The sequence below is a fragment of the Xylocopa sonorina genome, chromosome 1, assembly GCF_050948175.1.
Source record: "Xylocopa sonorina isolate GNS202 chromosome 1, iyXylSono1_principal, whole genome shotgun sequence".
Classification (NCBI taxonomy): Eukaryota; Metazoa; Arthropoda; class Insecta; order Hymenoptera; family Apidae; genus Xylocopa; species Xylocopa sonorina.
In genome coordinates, this window is record NC_135193.1 from 21137429 (window position 1) to 21159053 (window position 21625).

Sequence of the window (21625 nt, forward strand, 5' to 3'; positions counted from 1 at the left end):
ACCCACCGTCGTCGAGATAACAGGCGTCGATCTTTGAGACGGACGAGGGCCACTGCGCCAGAGAGGAAAGTTTGACTCGCCAGAGCGGAGAGGAGGGACGAGATAGGAGAAGAAAGAGGCGAAGAAGAAAAGGAAGAAGCGTGGCCAGCGACCACGACTGCGTTCCACGATAAAAAAAAAAAGAACGCGGCCATACCAAGGGAAAGAAGAAGAAGAAGAAGGTGCTCATTAACCGCGGCGTGTAGGGGGAACTAAAATCGGGGCAAAGTTTTGTTTGTCGTCCCGTGCTGCTCGCCGACGTCCATCGAGTAACGGGAAAAGAGGGCCACGGCGCCGGCGTTTATTGTGCGTCGTAAAATTCTGGGGAACGTCGATCCTCCGTATTCCCATCGGAAGGAAACGAAGAACGAAAGCCTCGAGAAGAGCTCGATCGGTGAACGCGGCGAACGATCAAGCGCGATGACCGCGTCACGCGTGCACCCGATCGATACGCTGCTGCCCGATAATGAACCAGGTCGTTGCTCCGAATGGATCGACAGGGAGCCGTCGACCTACGCGAATTTCTACGACGATCGACCACCCGTTCTACCACCCTGTCGATTCGCCTGCGAACCGATCCAATCCACCGTTAACGATCACGGATCTCTGATCGCTTCGCAGCTCGAACCATCGCCGCTCTACCAAATCTCTCTCCCCTGCGTGGAACCCTCTGTCTCCATCGACCAATTACCAATTATCAGTCAGTGCAACCAGTTTCGAGACTGCGCGCAAAGTATACCGGCTGGCGGTGTCAGGAATTGCCAGATGGGCCCGGTGGACGTCGAGGATTTGGCTCTGTACTTCGAGTCCGATAGATCGCAGACCAGTTGCTCGGCGCGTGCTTATCGACCGAGTAATTCGTCGAACCTTCGTCGAGGCAGATCGCACAGGTCGTTTACGAATGCGTACACCAATGGCAAACAATCGATCGATACCGATTTCTCGTCGAACGAATGGCCTGCTGGCGAGCTTTGCGACGGATGCCCGAACCCGTACACCTTTTGCACCGAGGAACGATGGCTACAGTGTCCAGCGAGCGATCGTTGCCCCCTGTACGATACCAGCTACTCGTACGGGCAGAATCCACTGCCACCGTGCGCGTACGAGGACCTGTATCGCCCGTACGGATACGCCGAGGGCGAACAGCTTTTCGAGGACTATTTGTAAGTGCTCGCTCCCTCGGGTGACAGGGGTTAACGGTTAGGTTGATGGAAGGGAACGTTCAAATAGTTCTCGAGCGCGTTCTCGAGCCAGAACTGGAAAGTCTCTCGGGTTTGTTTGCTCGGTATTTGAATTTGAAATTAGAAGAGAGAAGAGGTTGTTCCCTTTTCGTGGTCGACGCAGGAGATAGGCTTCCGTGGAAGTCTCGACACGCAGCCTCTCGCCGCCGATAATGTCCGATAATCGTTTCTAATCGATACGACGATTAAGTCGCGAACCTGCAAGTTGAGCGAAACGCGGCCCGGAATCGAGAAGACGTCGAGCGTTTCGTTCCACGATCCCGATACGATCCGCATTCCCGGACATTCCTAAAGGGGTTCTCTCGTATCGTCTCGATAAGAGGCGCGATCGTTCCGTGACGGATGCGAGGGTGGTGGAGGACTTTTGGGCGGGGCTGTAACGGAATTTTCAAGAAACGAACAGAGAGCACACCGTTCGAAGGTCGATCTTCTCTAGAGGTGATAACGACTATTCGAGATAGTCGAGACGTGACAAAACGTGCTCGATGTAAATCTCACCTTTTGTCCGATATTTACGCCATTCCATTTGCACGCTCTGGTCAATTAGAGTGTCGCAACATTGCGGACACCGATCACGTCCGACGAAACGCGAATCGCGATTCACTCTCTGAATCGAACCTCGCCTCGTTCGAGCGTAATTTTCTAATCGAGCATCGTGGGACTTTCGTTGTTTCCTCAGGGTCATGGTTTTTATTTACACTCCCCGTCGTTACTTTCGTACACTAGCTCGATTGCGTCGCGTTACGCAACGCAGTCGAAGAAAATCGTCCATTAGACACGCGTAGATGTTCCCTCGCGTTTCGCTCGAGAAAGCGAGCGCGGCTGCCGATCGAAGGATCGAATAATTCAGCCAATTTTATCCAGATCGAGAAACGACCAGACGACTGAACGAAGGCCCGAACGTGTCTGTTGCAGGAGTAACGAGAAGAGGAAGGAAAAGTCTCGCGACGCGGCGCGATGCCGTCGTAGCAAGGAGACGGACATATTCACGGAACTAGCTGCCGCCCTTCCGGTGCCACCGGAGCAGGCCGCTCACCTAGATAAGGCCAGTGTGATGAGGCTCGCCATCGCCTATCTGAAAGTCCGTTTGGTGGTCGATTCCAGTAAGTATAACGCGGCTTGATTACCGCTCGTTGGCTTCGCTTCTAATCATTTCCACTTGCTGCCAGTCACATTGTCGCTTCACGCGTTCCTTTTTTATTGTTTGCCTCACTTTTCTAGTCCCAGGCCCACTGGCCAAGTCCGAAACGTTGAATCAAATGGACGAGATGTTTTCTAAAGCTCTAAACGGATTCATGTTGGTGCTTTCCAGCGATGGGAACATCATCTACCTATCGGAGAATGTTAGCGACTATCTCGGCGTTTCTCAGGTACGTCGAGTAAAATGTATTTAAGCTATCCAGGATAAGTGGGGAGAAACGAGGCCGATCATCACTCGTCAGACTTTGCTACTGTTTATTCCAGATGGACATGATGGGCCAGAGCGTTTACGAGTACAGTCACCCGTGCGATCACGACGAACTGAGGGAATGCCTGTCCTCGAAACCGCCAGAGAACGCCGACAAGCGTGCCTGCAGTTTCTTCCTGCGGCTCAAGTGCACGTTGACCAGCAAAGGAAGGAAAGTCAACTTAAAGAGCGCTTCCTACAAGGTAAGCGACCTTTTTTTCCCCCTGGCACGCTCGACTAATTTCTCCAATCGTCGTTTACGACGCGATGTAACGAGATGAACAAAAAATTGCATCGGTTCTTATCGATTATATAATCGTTGCTCTCTGCCAGGTGATTCACTGCACCGGTAGATTAACGTATGTGCGCGATCCCGTGTCGAGTTCGTCGGAAACGGACGACGAGGAGCGGAAAAGTGACGACGAAGCGAGCGAACGGGACACCGGTGCCTCGTTGGTACTACTGGGATGTCCCATACCGCATCCCAGCAATATAGAGATCCCGTTGGGTCGTTACACTTTCCTCTCGAAGCACAGCCTCAGCATGAAGTTCACCTACGCCGACGAAAAGTGAGTACGTTTGCGGATCGCGAATGTTACGAGCAACCAAACCGATTCGTTCGTACGTTAAAAGTGATATCGTTCATTTTCTTTTACCTTCTCCTTCTCCTGGCATCAGGTTGGCCGAATATCTGGGCTGGAGCAGCGAAGAGCTAGTGGGACAGTCCGTTTTCGAGTTCTATCACGCCCTCGACAATTTGGCTCTGGATAAATCTTTTAAATCACGTGAGTAGTAGCAAATTGACCGTCATTTGAATAAACGCGATCATTCGCGACCCACTCGCTATTTCAGAGGCCAACCATAAATGTTTTATTTGCGCGCGTGCACGGACATCTTCACCGTTTCGGACGCCGTTCACGTGAAAATAGAAAGCTCCCTTCTTGTGTCGACGTATAGAAATGTTCTAAAAAAAAAAAAAAAAAAAGAGTAAAGGAAAAGAAAAAGGTAGTCGAGGGTACATTTAAACGTCAGGTTTTAAATCTTGCTCGTGACCTCGTTTCGCCGGTTGCTTCTCGTCGTGATATTATGCGTCTAATACCGAAGAAAGTCGTGTCGTAGCATCGATCCACACGGGCTGCTGTGGAAGAAAAAAAAGTTTGGTCGTGGGCGACGAGTGGGGAGGGTACTGGCGCGGTATAGGCTTGCCGGGACGGGTGAACGACATCGTAAAGGGAAGGATTTCAAGGACGGTAATCTGTTACGAGGATTTTTTCACGGGAACAAACATTTTTTTACTACTCGCCAATTTAATCTGGTAGTCGATGTAAGAACTCGTTTCATTCTACTCTGTGGCCTGGTTTTCAATGATCGCGGAAACCGTGCTATATCGGTCTCGTAAAGTGCGTATCGTAAATACATTTAATATCTCGAAACGAAAAATGTATTTTCGCTGTTTTTTTCCGCCTCGTACTAAAACTGTCCGATTCGATCGTCCTCCCCTAGATTTTATGCTCGCGACCGACGCGACGTCCCGTCGCAGATACGCCCTTGTCCCCATAATCTCTAAGTCCTGTATCAGCATTCGAGATCGGACCGCGCGCTAAATTCGCGTCAGGGGCCGACGATATACGATTTCCGTTCCTCCTGCTAACCGCGATAATGGAACCTTCGGGGAACCATCTAGACCGGCGAGCAGCCTCGATAAGCCCCGATCCACGGAACGGTATCGCGTTCCCGGTGGAAATGTCAAATCGTTTCGGTCGATTCTTTGAAAAACCCGCGCGATATCGCGACGAGGAATTTCGTCTGTGCACTCTCGAAGAGTATATCTGTTACCATTAAAAACACAGTCAAATTTCTTCGGTTTGCCAATGTAATTATCAAGTGAAAATTATCGTTACTTTGCGTCACCCTATTGGAATTCCAGGTTCACCTGGATGCGCGCGAGAAGTTCATGGTGGGGGCGATTAGTAATAGTTGCGCGAACCTTTCGTCATCCAAAATGCGTTGCGTGCGCAGTATCGGTGCCCCTCTCGTTCTCGTACATAGGGCAGAAAACGGCATGGTGCACCACGAGTTCCTGCAACGCCGCTGATATCGTTGTTTCGGACTGTTTCAGTGTTCAGCAAGGGTCAGTGCGAGACAGTCGCCTACAGATTCCTTGGGAAACGCGGAGGATACGCGTGGGTGGTTACACAGGCCACCCTGATCCATTGCTCGAAGCAACAGAAACCATTATCGGTCGTGTGCGTGAACTACGTCCTAAGGTAGGGCCAAACGATCTTTCATTCTTCTTTCGTCCGTCCGCATGATTACGTTAGAGAGTATCTTCCATGTCCCGCTTCTACATGTGTTCCATGGCTATTTATTTCGATTCTTTATAATACGTTTGCCCTTTATCTACCGCGCGATTTAAGCCCGATCCGTGATCGCGATCTCCTCTAGCAATCTCTCGTAACGGCCGAAGAAATATCGCGTGCTCTTTACACGAGAGAAACGAGTTTTCATCGTGCCGGGAACGCCTACAATTTGTTCCCGCCGCCATCAGATTTCTCGTTCATCGAACTCTTTTAGCGAAAACAGACGATCGCAACGGTAATCACGCAAGGTAAGTGCTCGCCATCACTTTCTTCCGCTTGCATGCAGACACAGAACCCCTCGTATCGATCAGAATCTCGTGTCAATTTCGTTTGTTCCCTTATCCCTCCCCCCTCCACTTCCTTGCCACAGTTTACGGAAGATACTCCCGACTTTCGCCGACTTTTCCACGGTCCACGGTTTACGAGCGGATTTATCGTGGATCGCCGCGACGAGGACGAGTCCGATTCGTCAGGATCAGGTCCCTTTTTATGGTTTTTTACCCTTCGCGAGCGCCAGGGTACACTGACGCAACGAGGATTACGAGAATTTGCGTCGAGCTCTCAAACCAGAATCGAGCAAGCCTGTTTCCACGCTCAGTTTTAATCGACGATCGTCGCTCGCTCGAGTTAATCGCAAACGGCTCGCGCGTATTCCCGCGAAGCGTAGAAAAATGGCGTTAGTTAGCGATCGGTTATAATTGTGACGCAACGGGAGAGTAATACGAGTCGATAACAGACTGCGCGGTTTTTGTTCGAGAATATATGGCCGAGATGACAATTGTCGCGCAATGTTTCAAACGGTTACGTAAGAGAGAGAGAGAGAGAGAGGACGTTAATGTCTTTATTCCATGGTTCCAGGCTGGTCGCCTGTTTATTGGCTCTTCCCTATTGGGTAACAAATAAAATGACTCCCGTTTTTCTCCGCCGTTCTCTCTTTTTCACCCTCGCGATATTATTTCAGGACGATGACATCTCCTGGCCGCGTCTTATCGCGCGCCAAGGTCCCTCGACCCTTGGTGGAGTAAAACGATAGCCGAGCTAGCCGAATTTCATGGCCCATATAAAAAGGGTCCCTGCGCGAGCTCCTCCTTGGTTCAGTCGATACTAGTCTTCCTGTTTCCTGGAATTTCCCACTAGGTCTTCGCATTTTCTTCCCGAATCTTCCGGCTTCCGCCTATGGTTCAGTTTAGGGGGCTGTTTATCGCTCCCCCGGGTTTCGTTTCGATTGTCTTTTAGAATTATCGCTGCGTCTTCGATGGTTTCGTTTCCTAGAGAACAATTTCGAGAGAGATGGACCTAGGACAGAGACGGATAGCCGGTTGTTTATTGCATCGATTTTATCGCCTGGTGAACGCGTGGGTGTTCTCGTCGAGCGGGCAGAAATTTGTAAGCGAACCGTGACGTGCCAAATTTTTCGAACGGGCCAATTCGCGTTGCGTAACGCTCGACGTGTAGACAAACGAGTACCATAAATGGTAACGTAATTTTGGAACTGGCCACAGTCTATTCGATGTTTCGTAACGCGTTTATTGGAATTATTACAACGAACAACCGTCTCGAAAGTAGTTGTTCGGCAGATATTTGTCATCGATTCGCGACGGACCTCGTCACGGAAGAAGGCCCAGTGAATTCGACTCCTCGAGGACTGTTCCTCCAAGAACCGCTCGAGCGAACGCCAGAAAAAGAGAAACGTTCCGCAGCAGCTGGGAGGGCAGCCGTTCGATTCGCGATGGAGAAAAAGGGGGTTCGATGGTAGCGGGCACAGGGAGGGAGAGAGTGAAAGCTCCGTTCGAAAGCGAAGGGCAGCGGCGCTTGCGCGACTTGCGTACTTACCGAGCGTACCTCGCGGCTGGTCCTCTCCGTTCACCGCCGTAGCTGCCCACCCCGGTCGTCGATACTGCTCTTGTTCGGCAGTGTCAGTTGGCGCGACCCCGAACGAAAGCGAGAGCGGCCCGAAAGGGGAGAGAAAGTCGGCCGGCGCGCAAACTCGGTCGCGCGGCACCCTCGCCAGCCCCCAACAATTCCTGCAAACGCGATCCTTCCGGACACGCTAACGAGCAACGCCGCTACCGTTTCCTCCTCGCGTTTATCGTAAGTGTCTTCGAGCAGCTCGTCTCTCGACCGTACGGCCAACTTCTATCGCGGTAGCTCGCGTTCTTTTAATTACCCCGTCGCGATCCATTCGTGGGAGGACCCGTTCGCGATACACGCGTCGATCGATCGATGCCACCGCGCAGTCGACGCTTCATTCAGAAACGGCGGCCAGTGTTCAGAGGAAGCGGGGAAGGTTACGCGCGCCGTTCATGGTCTACGCGGGTAGTGGAACCTCGCAGAAGTTCGGGAATGCTGGTGGATAGAGTAGTAGACCGTGATCGCGACGAACGGGTTCCAGAGATGGAGATTAAGCTTGGATTTTCCGGAGGGGACTGGTTCGGATGGTAGACTGTAATCGATTGTTGCCAGCGAAGGGGTGGACCGCGAGACAAGCCCGGCTATTGTCGTCCTTTAGGTAGTTGGATCTCACTTTTCGAGTACAAAGAGCCGTCCACTTATTAAACACCGTCGCGAATCGCTCGTGGCTCGAGTGATCGATCGGTGTTTGTTGAACGCCGGTGAAATGGTTTACTCGTATCGAAGAGTGTCGTTGTGCCCGATCGCGCGCGTATTCGTATAAACAAACAGGCTGCAAATGTTTCATTGAGAAAGAATTCAGTTCAGTTAATAATAGTCGCATCAGCGAGGAAGGTCGCGGAACAGACGCGAAGCGCGGATTCGCGAAAGAATTTCGCGATCGCCCTTTGCTCAGAGAGGGAACAGGAAACGCGCGTACGTATATGTACATAGAATTACGTGCACGTGGGTACGCGGTGTCCAGTGAGCACGCGATAGTAAACAAGACCAAGCCAACCGTTACCGCGCGATCTTAATGGATCGACGTAGGCGTGGAAATCGTCGAGCGGAAGTTCGTCGACGAACGTCGATTTCTAGTTTCCAAGAGTTCTAGACGCGATCAATCGGCGATAATTGTCCCCGTTATCGGCGATGATATCGACGATTAAGTTATCGCCGCGCGCAGAGCGAAGGAGAGCGGACGAAAGCTAGCTACGAGGCGGAATTTGATGCGGATTCGTTAGCGCGGATAGATGACGACGATCGGAGGCATTCGTCGAACGTCAGAAACGGGATGACCGCGTGCCACGTCTGAAAATAATCACCGTTCGCAAGCGTCATCGCGATGCGTACCGCGACGATTTCGATCGCGACCCGATTACGCGATTACGACCTCGCGAGTCGATTAGCGAGCGAGCGAGCAAGCGCCGTGGCAGCTGAAAGAGAGTGTCCCATTTTTATCAAATTTTTCTCGACTCTCCATAGGCCAGCTGGCGAACACGCGACAGACACGCTCGTCGCCGATCGGGGGAGACGGCGCGGGTCTTTTCCATCTCGAGGCCCGCGGCCACGACTCTTATATCATCCCGCCTGTTACGCTCCCAAATAGGAAGCTAACAATACTCGCCAGTTACGCAACGGTATAGATAAGGTTTGCACGGTAACCGAGAGTGCAGATACGCGTATCGGTACACGGCGAATCGATCACAGTTTTGCCTCGTGCTCTCGCGTTGAACAATTTTTTTTTCAACCACAGACCATCTCCTCTGCAGCCTCGCGACACCTATTCCTCTTTGTCTTGCGATTTCCAAGAAGACACCGGACAAAATAATCGCGTATCGTCGCGTACGTCAACGATAGAATGTAATTGATTGGCACAAGTAGGAGGATAGAGAACTCGAGGACACGATCGTAGTCGTCGGTCGTGATTTCTTATCTCTCTCGTACCTCGGTTAGAGAGGTAGCTTTAAACCGGCTCCAGCTGTTTCTATGCGTTTCGATGGAATCGCGAGTGTATCGTTCGCGCGACGCGCGATTAGACGAGAGAAAGACGGGAGTCGACTATCGTTCCAGTTCTCGATTGTACGATTCCACGGTTCACGGTTCGTCGGACGAGGCCACGCACAGAGAGGCGAGAAACGCGAGGCTCGCGAGCGGCCTTGGCAATCACCCGACCAGGATTGCATAACAATAGGAGTGGCTCGCGGTAGGGTTGATCCGATCGACTCTCGAGCGATCGATATTTCTCTCGCTAAACGCACTCGATTTTCGCGTAAAAATTTCCGTCGACCCTCCTCTCGGAGAAAAGAGGAAAACGTGATCGCTCGGATCGCTGACGCGCGCTAATTAGCGGTCAATTTAACGAGATGTGTCGTCGTATCTTTTTCCGTGCAACGCGCGTTTCGCGCGGCTCGCTCGAATACGAGAAATGCTCTCCACCGGACGGGGCCCGCGATAAACGCCACCGCCGTCGCAGGAAGTGCGAACAGTCGAAGCAGAGGAAACGTTCCGACGAGTTGTAAAATTCGATCGATTCAGGGTTTCCCCGGTTCCTTTACCTTCCTCGAAGTAAACAAGCATCATAGCCAGAGCCGAGATATCCGATTCCAGAAGCTCTTTAAAACACCGAGTGATTCATTTCTATTAAGACCGCAACTTCTCCCGTCCGTCTCGCTGCCCCTTCGCGATCGTAGCCCAAGAAAGCTGCACAATTGCCATCGCTTACGTAAGCGATGCTCGTCTCGAAACAAGCGGAATACAAACGCGAAGCAAAAGTGTACGCGAAAATTATCTGGCCGAGTATCCGCGTACGACGAGCCGAGCGCATAGGGAAAAGGAAAAAGTAGAGAAGAAGATAAGGAAAAAGCGAGAAAGTCGAGTGCTCGCGGAAGAGCCGATGTCGCTAGCGATCGGACAGATGGTTGGATTAGCCAGGCGCCGCGTGACACACATTTTAACGTCGACGAAGCGGTGACTGATTACGCGAGAGCCATCGAGAATAAGAAGAAGAGGGAGGGGGATTCGGTGTGTGTGCAGAAGAGCAACAGTTCGAACGACGTTGAAAACCGTGCGATCCTGGTGGCGAACGGCAAGGTGGGGTAAAACGCCACGGGCACGATCGGTGTTTCGTCATCGAGTTGGCGCGACTCTCTCAATCACCGATCCTCCGGTTCGCGGATGCATCCTCGCGTCCCAGTCGTTGTACGTGCGCTCGATCGCGTAACCGCGAATCGTTTCCTTCAAATTCGTGCCGAATCGAAACGTGCTGCCTCCGCCTCTTCGATCGCTCTGTAACTTCCATCGTCGTTTGCTCGACTATTCTCGTTTCCCGCGCTCGAGAGATCTACGCGTTCGAACGGTGTGAACAGTGGTGAACGCGACGGGCCAATAAAGGCGGAAGGATCAGAACCGCGGACGCGAGAAGACGACTCGGTTGATTGGTGAATCGAGAGCAAGGCCAAAATCTACAGAAACGGTTAATAATAGCTTACAAAGGGCTATTAATATTTTGTTCGGTTCGTGACTCGATCTGGCAACGCGGTTCATCGATAGTGTTCATCGCGCGGATACGATCACCGACAATTGATCGGATCGCTGGAGCTGCGTCGATGCCTCGTGATCGATCTCGTTATCGAATTCCACCGCATTCCACGGTAACCACTGGTGAAACAGCGTATACCGTCGATTCGTTATTCTCAAGGATCCCTTCGCGTCGCGTTAACGTTCTAAATTCTGAACGAAACATTTTTCTCCGCGTCCGTCACTGCCACGATAAACGTCCGATGCGCTCTTAAACTCCGACAGATGATTTACGTTATAGTCCAATTTCCGCTACCAATGCTCATCACTGCTAATATTTTTAACCTAAATGCCTACGATACGCAACCGCTCCCATACTTCCTCCTGCTCTTCGAGCCCGCGTGATTTTTTACGATTTACGATCGTTTAAAGCGCGGGGGACACGCGAATTCAATTTCTGCGAACAAATTCTATGGCCACCCTGTCGAGCGTGGTCGCGAAGGTCGTGGAACCCGGGAAATTCGAGTCGATCGTCGAAAGAGAGCAGACTCGCTTGTTTTCAGGTGCGCACCCGGTGGTATCGAGGCGGCGCGACGCGCCTCGCGGCACGCCCGCCCGCGAGTTCGACGTCCTCGATTAAAACGTTCGACGCGGGCTTCGGGTATTTTTAAGTTCGTTCGCGATACCCGCGATACACGAGACACCGGTGTTTCTTCGGGACGCTATCAAGTATTTTTCCTACCGGATGAAAACGGGCTAATGGGTTCCACTGGGAAATATATTTCTTTAGACGGCCAAATGCCTCTCGCGCGACACGGAACGGTCGCTCGACGCTTCGTTTTCTGGCTAGAACCCGTGAACATCGACTAATCGTCGAACGTTACGATTCGTACGATCACCTTTGTCGTTCGTAGAAACGGTAGCGCGCGAACAGAGAGAGAGAGCTCGTATCGAGGATTTACCGTCCGCAGAGCCTCCGTCGTAAACGGCGATAAAAGGGGACAGGCTTTTATCTGGAATCTAGCTAGGGATTATTTTCATCATACGAAAAGTCAGCTTTCCTTCGAGGAAAGGACGGTGCGTGTAGGCGTTCCAGGGGTGTTAACGGGGGGACCAGGAACCGGACAGTAGTCCTGGATATACGGAAAATGGAGGACCTCGGGAAATCAGGACGTCGAACCGCGACGGGCAACGCATTCTCGTTTCGACCGGAAGACGAGGATCTCGTTGTCTCTTCGCAAACTTGTTTGTCTAGTTTACTACTCCATTCTTCACCCACGTGTTTCGTTCTCCACCCGTGGCTCCTCTTCTCTCTCCCCCTCTCTCTCTCTCTCTCCGACTGACTTATCTATTTTTTTCATCGCGTCTACGCGGTTTTTCTTGCGATTTCGCGTTGCCGTTTCGTCCGTTCCTACACTATTGAGTAACCCGTCGCGGCGATAGCAACGACTCGTCGAACTTCTTCCTCGCCGTCGCGTTACGCCCGGTTTCGTAACGCGGAAAGGTTTATCTTTTGCTCGCAGATAAAGACGCAACAGGCCGCTAACGCGGATCGCCGCGCCTCGTATACGAAAGAAAGCGTTCGCCATCGATCGCGAACCGTGTTTCCGTACGGCGTCCCGAACGAACGAACGAACGAACGAGCGCCTCTCGAAGTGGGGAACGCCGCGCGCTTCCGATCGACTTTAATCGCCGCGCCACGAACCGATAGTTTATAGTCCTCGCTCGTCGGATCTCTCCGACTATACCGTATTCAGCGCTTCAACGCTCGTGTCGACGAAACGACGTCTCGTTCTCTACCGTGCGTACACCTCGTCAAGAGTGAATTAACCGGTACCAAGTTCCACTCGATTCTTTCTCGCAAACGATTCAGTATCGAGCACGAACGAAACAACGTGGGTATGTTACTTTTACGCATCATTCTTACGCTTCTCTCTCAGTCAGTCTTCGTCCGTACAGTCGCGTACAAGACCGTCGAAAAATCGGTAGAAAACAGCGCGCGTTTCCGCAATGTCACGCGTGCAGCATACTTCGTTAAGACGAAACTGTACGTGCGTCAATGCCCCGTACGTAACAGCCAAATTCTGCACCGCTCTCTCTCTCTCTTTCTCTCCCCCTATCCTTCCCTTGTTTTCTCTACAGCTACGTACCTTATGTTACTTGTAAATGAACTTTTTTTTCTTACGACATCGTTGACACGACGTATAACCGAACATAAATATTAAAACAGTCTCCTCGGTTCGTGATTTAGCGACCAATCTAGCCAGCTGTTATCGAATAATTGCATGCCGTGAATTTTCATGAGCCAACGGCATACAATTCCCCTTGAAAAAGTTCGCTATCGGGGTTCCCGAGCAAGGAACGATAAAAATTAGCGAGGATCGGTGCAATTTGCGCGGTCGTTATCGAGCCGATATCGCGAGTATCGTTCGTACCAGATGGAGAGAGAGAGAGAGAGAGAGAGAGAGAGAGAGAGAGAAGAGAAAAGAGAAAGAGAAAGGGAAAGGGAGAAATGATCGAGCGGCGGTGCGGCGATCGCGAGATCGGAAGGAGGATCGGTTGCGTCGCGACGCAGACGCTCGCGCGGCCGCCGCGACAAGTGCATCGAGCGCGGACTCGCGGCCAAACGAAACTTGCCAGTGCGTGTACAACGTTTCTCCCGCCAGTGTCAGTGCCAGTGCTAATCTCTCCGCGGTACAGACATTTGCCGGAAGGTGCGTTAATCTCTCTCCCTCTCTCTCTCTCTTTTTCACTGTTTACAAGTTCTTCCAGTGTCGTTCGAGGAAAACTGAACGCGGCGAATGAGAGAACTCCTTTTTAGATTTCCTCGCCGCACGACGAAGGTGCATCGAATTCACCTGAAACGAACCGGTTTCCAACGATCCTCGAGCTCGTCGCGGTGCTCGCGGGACGCCAGCCGACGACGCGAGACCGATCGTCGTTCGATCAGGATTCGTTAAAACGCGCGATGGTGTACGACGCGCTTTCGACGCTCGCGACGTATCAAAGTACGGTTCACGCGATCGATCAATTTTCACCGGGGTAGGGTAAGGCTGGGATCGCGCGATCGAGCCTCGCTTAAATTACATAACGACGCTCGCATAAAACGCGTAACGTCAGGAGGGACGCGGTTGGTTCCCGGCGCGTCGCGAAACCGGAGACGGACCCTTCGCCCGTTCGAAACACGCGTAAACACGCCGGAGGTCTCGCCTCTTTAAGCGACACGATTCTCCTCGTTCGCGCGGACCTACGTCAAACAGGCTCGCCCGTTGTTGTACGCCAGCCAAAACTCGAGAGAATTATTTTCGCGTAGGGGGTAAACGGAAGCTGCCGCGCGTGCCCCATTTCCGTTCGAAGGGACAGCCAACTATCCCTGTTTAATCCCCCCACCCCTCGTAGCGATCGCGGCGAAAGAACACGCCTCTACGACGGCCCGATCAACGCGCGTCGATCGTCGTCCAGCCGGTTGTTGTCGTTTCGAGTCGCGTCGGTCCCTTTTTCTCAGGGCGAGGTGCGCGAACGAGGCAAAGGCCGCGAAAGAGAACGCGTGCCTGATGGCGATTCGTGCCAGAACCGTTGCCAAAAGCTCGTCGCACCTCTCGCTCGCTCTCTGATCTTTCGAGATCCGATCGTTGGTATGCCGCGTACACGGACCGCGAATAAGGGACGGGCTAGAGTTTTTGCGAATCGACGAGGATCGTGTCGACGACTGGCAGGGCGAGGACGACGACGACGACGACGGAGAATCGAAAAACGAGGGGACGACGCACACGGGGATCGATGGAAGTTCGCGAAGAGGGGACTGATCCCACGTGCTCGATTGCACAAGTATCCCGACGGTCGGCCGTCACTCTATTTTTAACAATACCGGCCGCATATTTAACTTGGACCTAACTCAACCTAATATCTATCTATCTCTCTCCCACCGAAACGCGTTCGATCGCTTCGTCGCGCGCCATCGCTCGTTCTCTCTGCTCGAGATTTAAGATTTCCGTGACGACTTCTACTTTGTTGAGCGTCGTCTCGTTTGCCATCCGACAGATGATTATTGCGAAATCTAATTCTCTACAGATCGATATCGCTAGATGCGTGTTACGAGAAGAGACGTTTGTCTTCGCGCGATCGTCCCACCTAACCTTCGAGATCGCGCGGGTCGAACACCTTGTCGCTACTCCCTCGCACTCCATCGTCATCGGAATCGTTCGACGGTATTTCGTCTGCGTTGGGCAAACTCGAAACACAAGAAGACGAACGACCCAACGTGGCCACCTAAAAATAAGCCAAACTCTCGAAGCGGCGTTTTTCGATCGCGCCGCGCGAGACCCGTTATGCAAGCCGTACTCGCGCGACTCTCGCGTCGACGGAGAACCGAGAGAGAGAGAGAGAGAGAGGCTTGCGTATGCGCGCAGAAAACCGTGCCCGTCTACGTCGAGATTCTAGCGAGACCGCCGCGACGACGCTCCCGTCGTTCCACGTTTGGGGTCCCGCTGGTCAATTTGCGACAATTACCGAGCCGTTGCGTCTGGTTAAAGTTAGTTAGCGCTCGACTCGGCCCTCTACGACGATGCGCGAGACCCCTGCTATACTCTTTTTCTTTCCATCCACGCCCACTCGAACCGCCTACTCGAAAACCAGTGCCATTTTTTTCTTTCCGTCCCTCGAGAAATTTTTGCGGCCGCCTCTTTCGATATTTACGCTCGCGAATCCCCGCACCCTTCGAGGCGAGGAAGAAAGTTTGCGAGGAGATCGTTCGGCGGTCCGTAGCGCGTATCCGCGTTATATAGCGCTCCTCTAGCGTTCGATCGAGCGGTTAACGCGGGCAACCTTAACCTTCGAGATAACCTACATATAACAAGAGCGACGAGAAAGCCGCGGCTTCGCGCCAGAGATCACCGTACGAATTGTTTTTCTACCAGTTGTCCCTGGCCCATCTTGGCCCGCGTCGATGTCGCTGTACCGTTATTATTAATGAAACCGAGAGTAGAAATCGTAATAGACAGGGCTCGGTCGGCCGGTTGTTTTTCTGCGAGCGGAATCTACGACGGACTACTCGACACGAGCGTTCGAAATTATTACTAAACGCAATATCTTATCGCCGGCGCGCGTTAAATAACAACGTATCGGTTCGTCTATTTCGAACGTAACAACTGGAGATAGGGAAAATCGAGTCCATCTAACGCGCGAACCAACGCGGGAGGAGAAATTCGCTGGTAGCAGAGAGAGAGAGAGAGAGAGAGAGAGAGAGGCGTGTTTAACGATCAATCTCGATCCAACGGTACGCGGCAAGTGGTCGCGTCGTGGTCGTTCGAGATCGCCGGTGGGGAGGGGCGGCGAGGTGGAAATTTCATTGAGCAAACTCGATCCCGCCGCGCCGGTCGAAGAAACTCGTTTCGTGCGGTTTACCAACCGATCGAACGTAATCGTTACGTAAGCCAGACGCGGCCATGTGCTCGCGTCGTCGCCCGCCGCGCACGCGAACAGTGAGAACACCGGCCACCACGTCAGTTTCCACCAGGTAGGATTTCTGTTTCCAGCGGCGTCGAGCACGAGGATGAGGTGTACAGCGCGCGACAGCTCGCGGTACGCGACAACGAGGAGGCAGTGAAGTCGGAGGAACCGGTCGAGACGATCGAGCTGGTCGAACCGACGCCGGTTCGAACGCAGATCAAGCTCCAGGTGCTGGTCAACGCGAGCAAACTCGGCGAGGAGCAACGGTGCTCCTTGCCAATCGCGAAACCGGAATCGATCGACGCCGATTCGCAGTTGACGATACCCAACGACGTACCCGTCGCCGTTGTTTTCCCTGTATCAGCCAACGAGTCGACCAAGAAGGAACCAGCTCAGCTTCGGGACGGCTCGCGGAAGGATAACACCTTCCCGAGACCGGTCCAGACTCCAGAGAAATCGTTCGTCGGTGTCCAAGCTCTGAAAGACTCGCTCGAGGAGTCGCTCAAGGAGAACAACCAGCCGAAACGGAAGCAACAGTGTCGCCAGTCCCCAGCCTCTGGCCGTGTTCCGTTCGTCTTCCAGGTACGTCGTGACGATTGCCATTTCGCTTGCTCTTCTTTCGGAGATTCTTCACGAGAGTGTAACGTGTTTCAGGGTAAACCCGCGGTGGATTACGACCCGAAGACCGCCGCTCGCCAGGACAAGCCTCGCGTCGTTACCAAACACCTGTTCGCTCCCATCGACTCGCAGGAACGCCAGGAACAGATACCCTGCAGACCACCGCCACAGACTGCGACAGCGAGCATCTTCGCGCCTCGTACCGAGGACATGAACAAAGGCTTCTTGACTTTCAGCGAGGATCAACCAGGACTTACGAGTGGGTCTCACTCTCTCTCTCTCTCTCTCTCTCTTCTTCTCTCTTGTGTTCCGTTCTCGTCTACGAATATTGTTCCTCCTCTTCCGCGAGAGAGAGAGAGAGAGAGAGAGAGAGAGAGAGAGAGAAAGCATTCGCAGACGGAACGAACGATTTCATAGCTAGGATCATTATTCCCGAGGCAGTAAATCTAGCCAGTCCCGCGGTGCTTAGAACCAACGAGAGACCGGACTGGCTGCGTTATTTATTGGCCCGGAAGTAAACCCCTGCTTACTCGTTTGGTACATCGCGCACGGTTGCTCGAAACTCTTCGAACAGCTCCGTTCGATCCGTGTTCGAAACTGGAAAGGAGAATTTTCCAGTAATCGTAGAGCTTTTCAACCAGGGTACAACAATCACGCGATGAATGTTACAGTGCTGAAGGACGAGCCGGAGGATTTGACGCATCTGGCGCCCACACCTGGCGACGTTTGCGTACCTCTAGAAGACACGCCTTTCCTCACGGACATGCTCGACGAGTTTATCCTTGGAAACGACAACTATTGTCCTCTGTTGAGCCCCTGCGGCACCCTCGCGTCCGAATTACGCTCGACGGATTTCGGCGACTCCCTCAAGGACGCGGAGCTGGTGGACACCGGGCGAAACAAGGGCTTGGGTGACTCCCTGGCCGACAGCGATCCGTTCATATACGGCGACTCGCCGAGCAGTCCTTGCAGCATCGATCCGAGCGCGGTTTCCCCGCCTCTCGTCAAATACCGTCAAGTGAGTTGACGAGAAGATCCGCGTAAATCGAGAGTTCTAACGCGTCGCGTTGCCGCATTTACAGAGTCCGGAACGAAGCATAGACTCGCTGGGTAGCCCGACAGGTGGTAGCGGTGCCGATGGACTGTCAGAGGACGAGATGTTGATGTTAGGCCTGAACGACAGCATAGCCGACGACGAGTTGGCGTTGAGAGCACCTTACATACCGATGTCCGATCAGGACGAGGCGTTGGATATGCTGATCAATAACGACATGGTGATGTGGAGTCCGCCACACTCGACGGATCAGAAAAGCTGCCTAAAATGGTACGGAAACGGCGATGAACAAGGGTGGAAATAGGGGGGGGGGGGGGGGCAGAGCAGATGAGTTTCATCGACGGTGTTAATCTGTTTACAGGATGGTAGCGGAAAAGGAGCAACGAACATCCGACTCCAGTTTAGCGCAGCTGTTGAAAACGGACCAGGTTGTTTCGAGAAAGTACAACGACCACGGCGGAGGCCTGGTAAACCCGGTTCAAGTTCTCGGTCAGATACCCAGAAAAAGTAAGCTCCTTCTGCGTATATCGAAAACGCGTAACGGCCTCGCCGTACCTCTGATCGATCGTCGTTGTTCCTGCCTCAGATACGAGTCTAGATAGTAACTGCCAGTGGTCCAAGGTGGACAGACCAACGAAGCGTATTCACACTGCCTCGATAGACGCTGCGAACGTGAACAAGCGGATCAAGTGCGACGTGTCCTCGAAACGGAACGAGCATCTCACACTGGAGGATCACCTGTTGAGCAAACAGCAACAGCCGCCCTCGAGAAAATCGCCGAACCTTGGCGGCAGTCAGCTGCTGCGTTGCCTGGTGTCCCAGCAGAACGTCGTTCTGCGAAATAGCTTCGCGAACGAGCCGTTCGAAGCCGCGGTCAACGGACGACAGAAGAAGAATCGAATACACACGGAATCGGAGATGGACGAGGGCGATGGAGACAGCGGCGGTGGCGGCGGCGGTGGCGGCGGCGACAGCGGAAACGACGACGGCGGGAAGTGCCGCAAGAACGCAGCGGAGAACGGCGAGACGACCAGTCAGAGCTCTCAACGGAATTCGGCGTGCAACAGCGTGCTAATGAATCTCCTGGTATCCGGCTGCGACGTGAGTGCGGGATACGTTTGCTTCGCGAAACCGAAACCCTCCAAGAGCATGGCGAGCACGTGAACCAGCCGGTCGTACTAACTCGCGATCGTTTTCAAATAATGTCTTCTGCCCGGAACGTTGGGTCTTTCCTAGATCGTGAACCGCGTTCTCAGACTCTCGGCCAGTTTTCGCCGTTGACTGGCGACTTCAACGAACACCGCCGTCGCTCTTCAGCGAACGACCGTCCATCGAAACTCTCGAACGCCTCCCCGACCGGCGGATCGTTCATCGATCCCCGATCGAGTCCTTTCTCTATTCGATTACAAGCGCCACGGTTGTGTACGCGTGACAGCCTGAAAATCTGTCAGGGATCCATGTTCCTCGGGGGCTGAGACACGATGGGACGGTGAAAGTTTGTGTACACGGCAGGATCAGCTGATCTCGAGAAGACGATGTTTCCGAGCCGCGTTAACGTTTTACGATTCGGTAGCCGCAACTATGATCGTCCAGAGGAGGGAAGAAAGAGCGGGAGTGAGAGAGAGAGAGAGAGAGAGAGAGAGAGAGAGAGAGAGAGAGAGAGAGAGTGAGAGTGAGAGGAAGGTAGAGAGCGAAAGATAGAAGAATCTATTGCGAGAAACGAGCAAAGAGTATTTAGGGAGTCGATACGATAAAAGTACAAAGTGAGAAACGGAACGACAATGTGGGTAGAATACGCGCGTTTCGTAGTACCTTTAAACGGGTGCGGGACGAGAGTCGTTTTCAGGCAAGGCGAGAGATGTAACTAACGCTCGGTCGTAGTTCGTTTAACCGTGTCGCTGTTTAAAGTCACGTTATGTATTCTACTTCCAAAGTATATGAAAATTGTTGATTGAAGATTGTCAAAATACATTGAACATTGAACATCGAATCATTTCAACTGCTGCGTTTCGTTTCCTCCTTTCTCATCCACCCGCTCCAATCACCCTCCATCGAATTTTCACCGAGAAAGAGATATATATACCGCTATGCTACGTTCGTACGCGTTTAAAACAAATGTATCGGCGAACGACGCTGTTCGAGAGACTATATCGCGACCAACACCGAGAAAGTATCGATCGTTATCGATCGCATTGATTATTGAACGTTTTTTTTTTTTTTTTGCATCACGCGATTCCAACGAGATTATTTTGTCAAGTACGCGATCGATCGCACTCTGTAATCGCGTAGAATAAAAAATAGCGTTACGTAACTCGCGAAACTTTTTTCAATAAACGACGACTTACAAACATAGTTTCGAACTTTACGTTTCACGTTCGGTTCGTGTCGCGTGATACATCGATCAGCGATTAGAACGATAAATTCCAATAAAGTCAGCCCTAACTTAATCGGATATTGTATCGAACCCTTCGAGAGACAGAAGCGCAAACATAAAGAACGTAGTTTATAGTCGAACGTTATTTCTACACGGAATCGTCTCCCATACTCTCCTAGTCTTTCATACACGAAACGCAGCACTCTGTTCTGTAAAAGGCACGAGGGTAACGCGTGGCTGACGCAATCGGAGGGCCGAGGTTTTTACCTTGGTGCGCCGTAAATGGACATCGCGATGCGCTTTTCAGAGGGAAGAAAAACGTAACAGGTCGACGTTAAAGATAAATATAGTAGTTGCTCATACACCGTATGTATACTAGCTCCACCCTCGCGATTGCGTAACGGATATTGCACGGTAGCCCCGTTCAGGGTTGATTAAAGTATACCCGGGGAACATTAGAGGGTCACGCGATGCTAGACGGCGCATCGTATATACAGGGTGATCGGTAACTGGTGATACAATCGAATGGGGGGTGATTCTAGAATATTCTATGAAAAAAATGAGTCAAAAATATAAAATAATTAAATTTCTATGAACGCTTTCTAAGGTATTCGGTTGGTTTAATGTATGGAACTTGTTATTTCTTCAGAATACACAATCTACTTTAATATAACTCAGGAGAGCGTGGCGGCCAAGCTATTGTTCCAGGCACGACCAATCCAACCTTGGTAATGTTGATTTAAAAAATCTCTCACAGCTGGGAAAACATTTCCGTGATATCGCGAGTGTTTTTCAACATAACTTCAATCGAGACAATGATCTAGAGTGAGATCCGCTATATCGAGGCGTGATCAAGTGCACCCGTACCCGACGAAAATTCAAAATCGATTTTCGACTTATTTTCTCATCTAGAATCACCCCCCTTTCGGTTGCATCATCAGTTACCGATCATCTTGTGTATATAAATATCGCGAAATCGATCGACGACGCATCAGAGAGGATAATAACGATCGTTGGTTGGATTTTTCAGGAAAACTTGACGGACTCGAGGAGCGTGCCGTCGATGTACCCGAAAACTCTGACGTCCTCGTTGTCCATCGACCTGGAGAACCAGCACCAAATGGTACCGCAGTGCCCGGACTCGAAAGGATCGAGCTCGTCGTACGATCAGCTGAGCCCCATCGCGAGGAAACAGTTGGCCAACGCGTTCATCAACGAGGGAGGATCGATCGTGTCGCCGTCGTCGCCGATGATATCGTTCGACGGTTTCGACTACGATTCCAGCATGTCTGCGAGCGGGTTACTGCAAGTCGAGCCGGATCTCTTCGGCAGTCTGCTGGATCGGAATCTCGTTTAAGCCGTTTTAACGCGAATCGCGATCCAAGTCGCGCTCGTCTGGACGCGTGATTGAAATAAACGCGATTCAACCGAACGGGGGGAGAATAGGAGGAATCGACTCGCGGTTTCCATTTATTTCTTCTTTATACCGTGTCTCGCCGCGCGTATCGTCCGGATATACCGATATTTTTTCATTGGTAATCACTCTGCTACGTATAACATAGCGGTTATCGATTTGCGGGGACGTGGTTTCCACGCGCGAAAGTGCCAACGCATTTTTAGAGAGTTAGTTCGTGG

General features: G+C 52.1%; 1 protein-coding gene across 1 annotated transcript; it reads left to right on the forward strand.

Moving 5' to 3' along the window:
- The first annotated feature begins 438 nt into the window (after positions 1 to 438).
- Sima (HIF-1 transcription factor component sima) lies at positions 439 to 21347 on the forward strand. The gene is made up of 14 exons (XM_076900436.1): positions 439 to 1202; positions 2196 to 2383; positions 2502 to 2650; positions 2745 to 2930; positions 3061 to 3296; positions 3406 to 3512; positions 4847 to 4994; positions 16031 to 16526; positions 16599 to 16821; positions 17234 to 17580; positions 17645 to 17886; positions 17978 to 18123; positions 18203 to 18717; positions 21021 to 21347. Exons 1-14 carry the CDS (start codon positions 460 to 462, stop codon positions 21345 to 21347), a joined length of 4053 nt encoding a protein of 1350 aa, XP_076756551.1. The 5' UTR covers positions 439 to 459.
- Positions 21348 to 21625: the final 278 nt, after the last annotated feature.

What these genes read in the sequence shown, in the direction of transcription:
- Sima (XM_076900436.1), top strand. Translation starts at nt 460, where the DNA reads ATGACCGCGTCACGCGTGCACCCGATCGATACGCTGCTGCCCGATAAT. An exon ending in GGATAAATCTTTTAAATCAC is followed by an intron (nt 3,513 to 4,846) that starts GTGAGTAGTAGC and finishes GGACTGTTTCAG; the next exon opens with TGTTCAGCAAGGGTCAGTGC. An exon ending in CAGAAAAGCTGCCTAAAATG is followed by an intron (nt 17,887 to 17,977) that starts GTACGGAAACGG and finishes ATCTGTTTACAG; the next exon opens with GATGGTAGCGGAAAAGGAGC.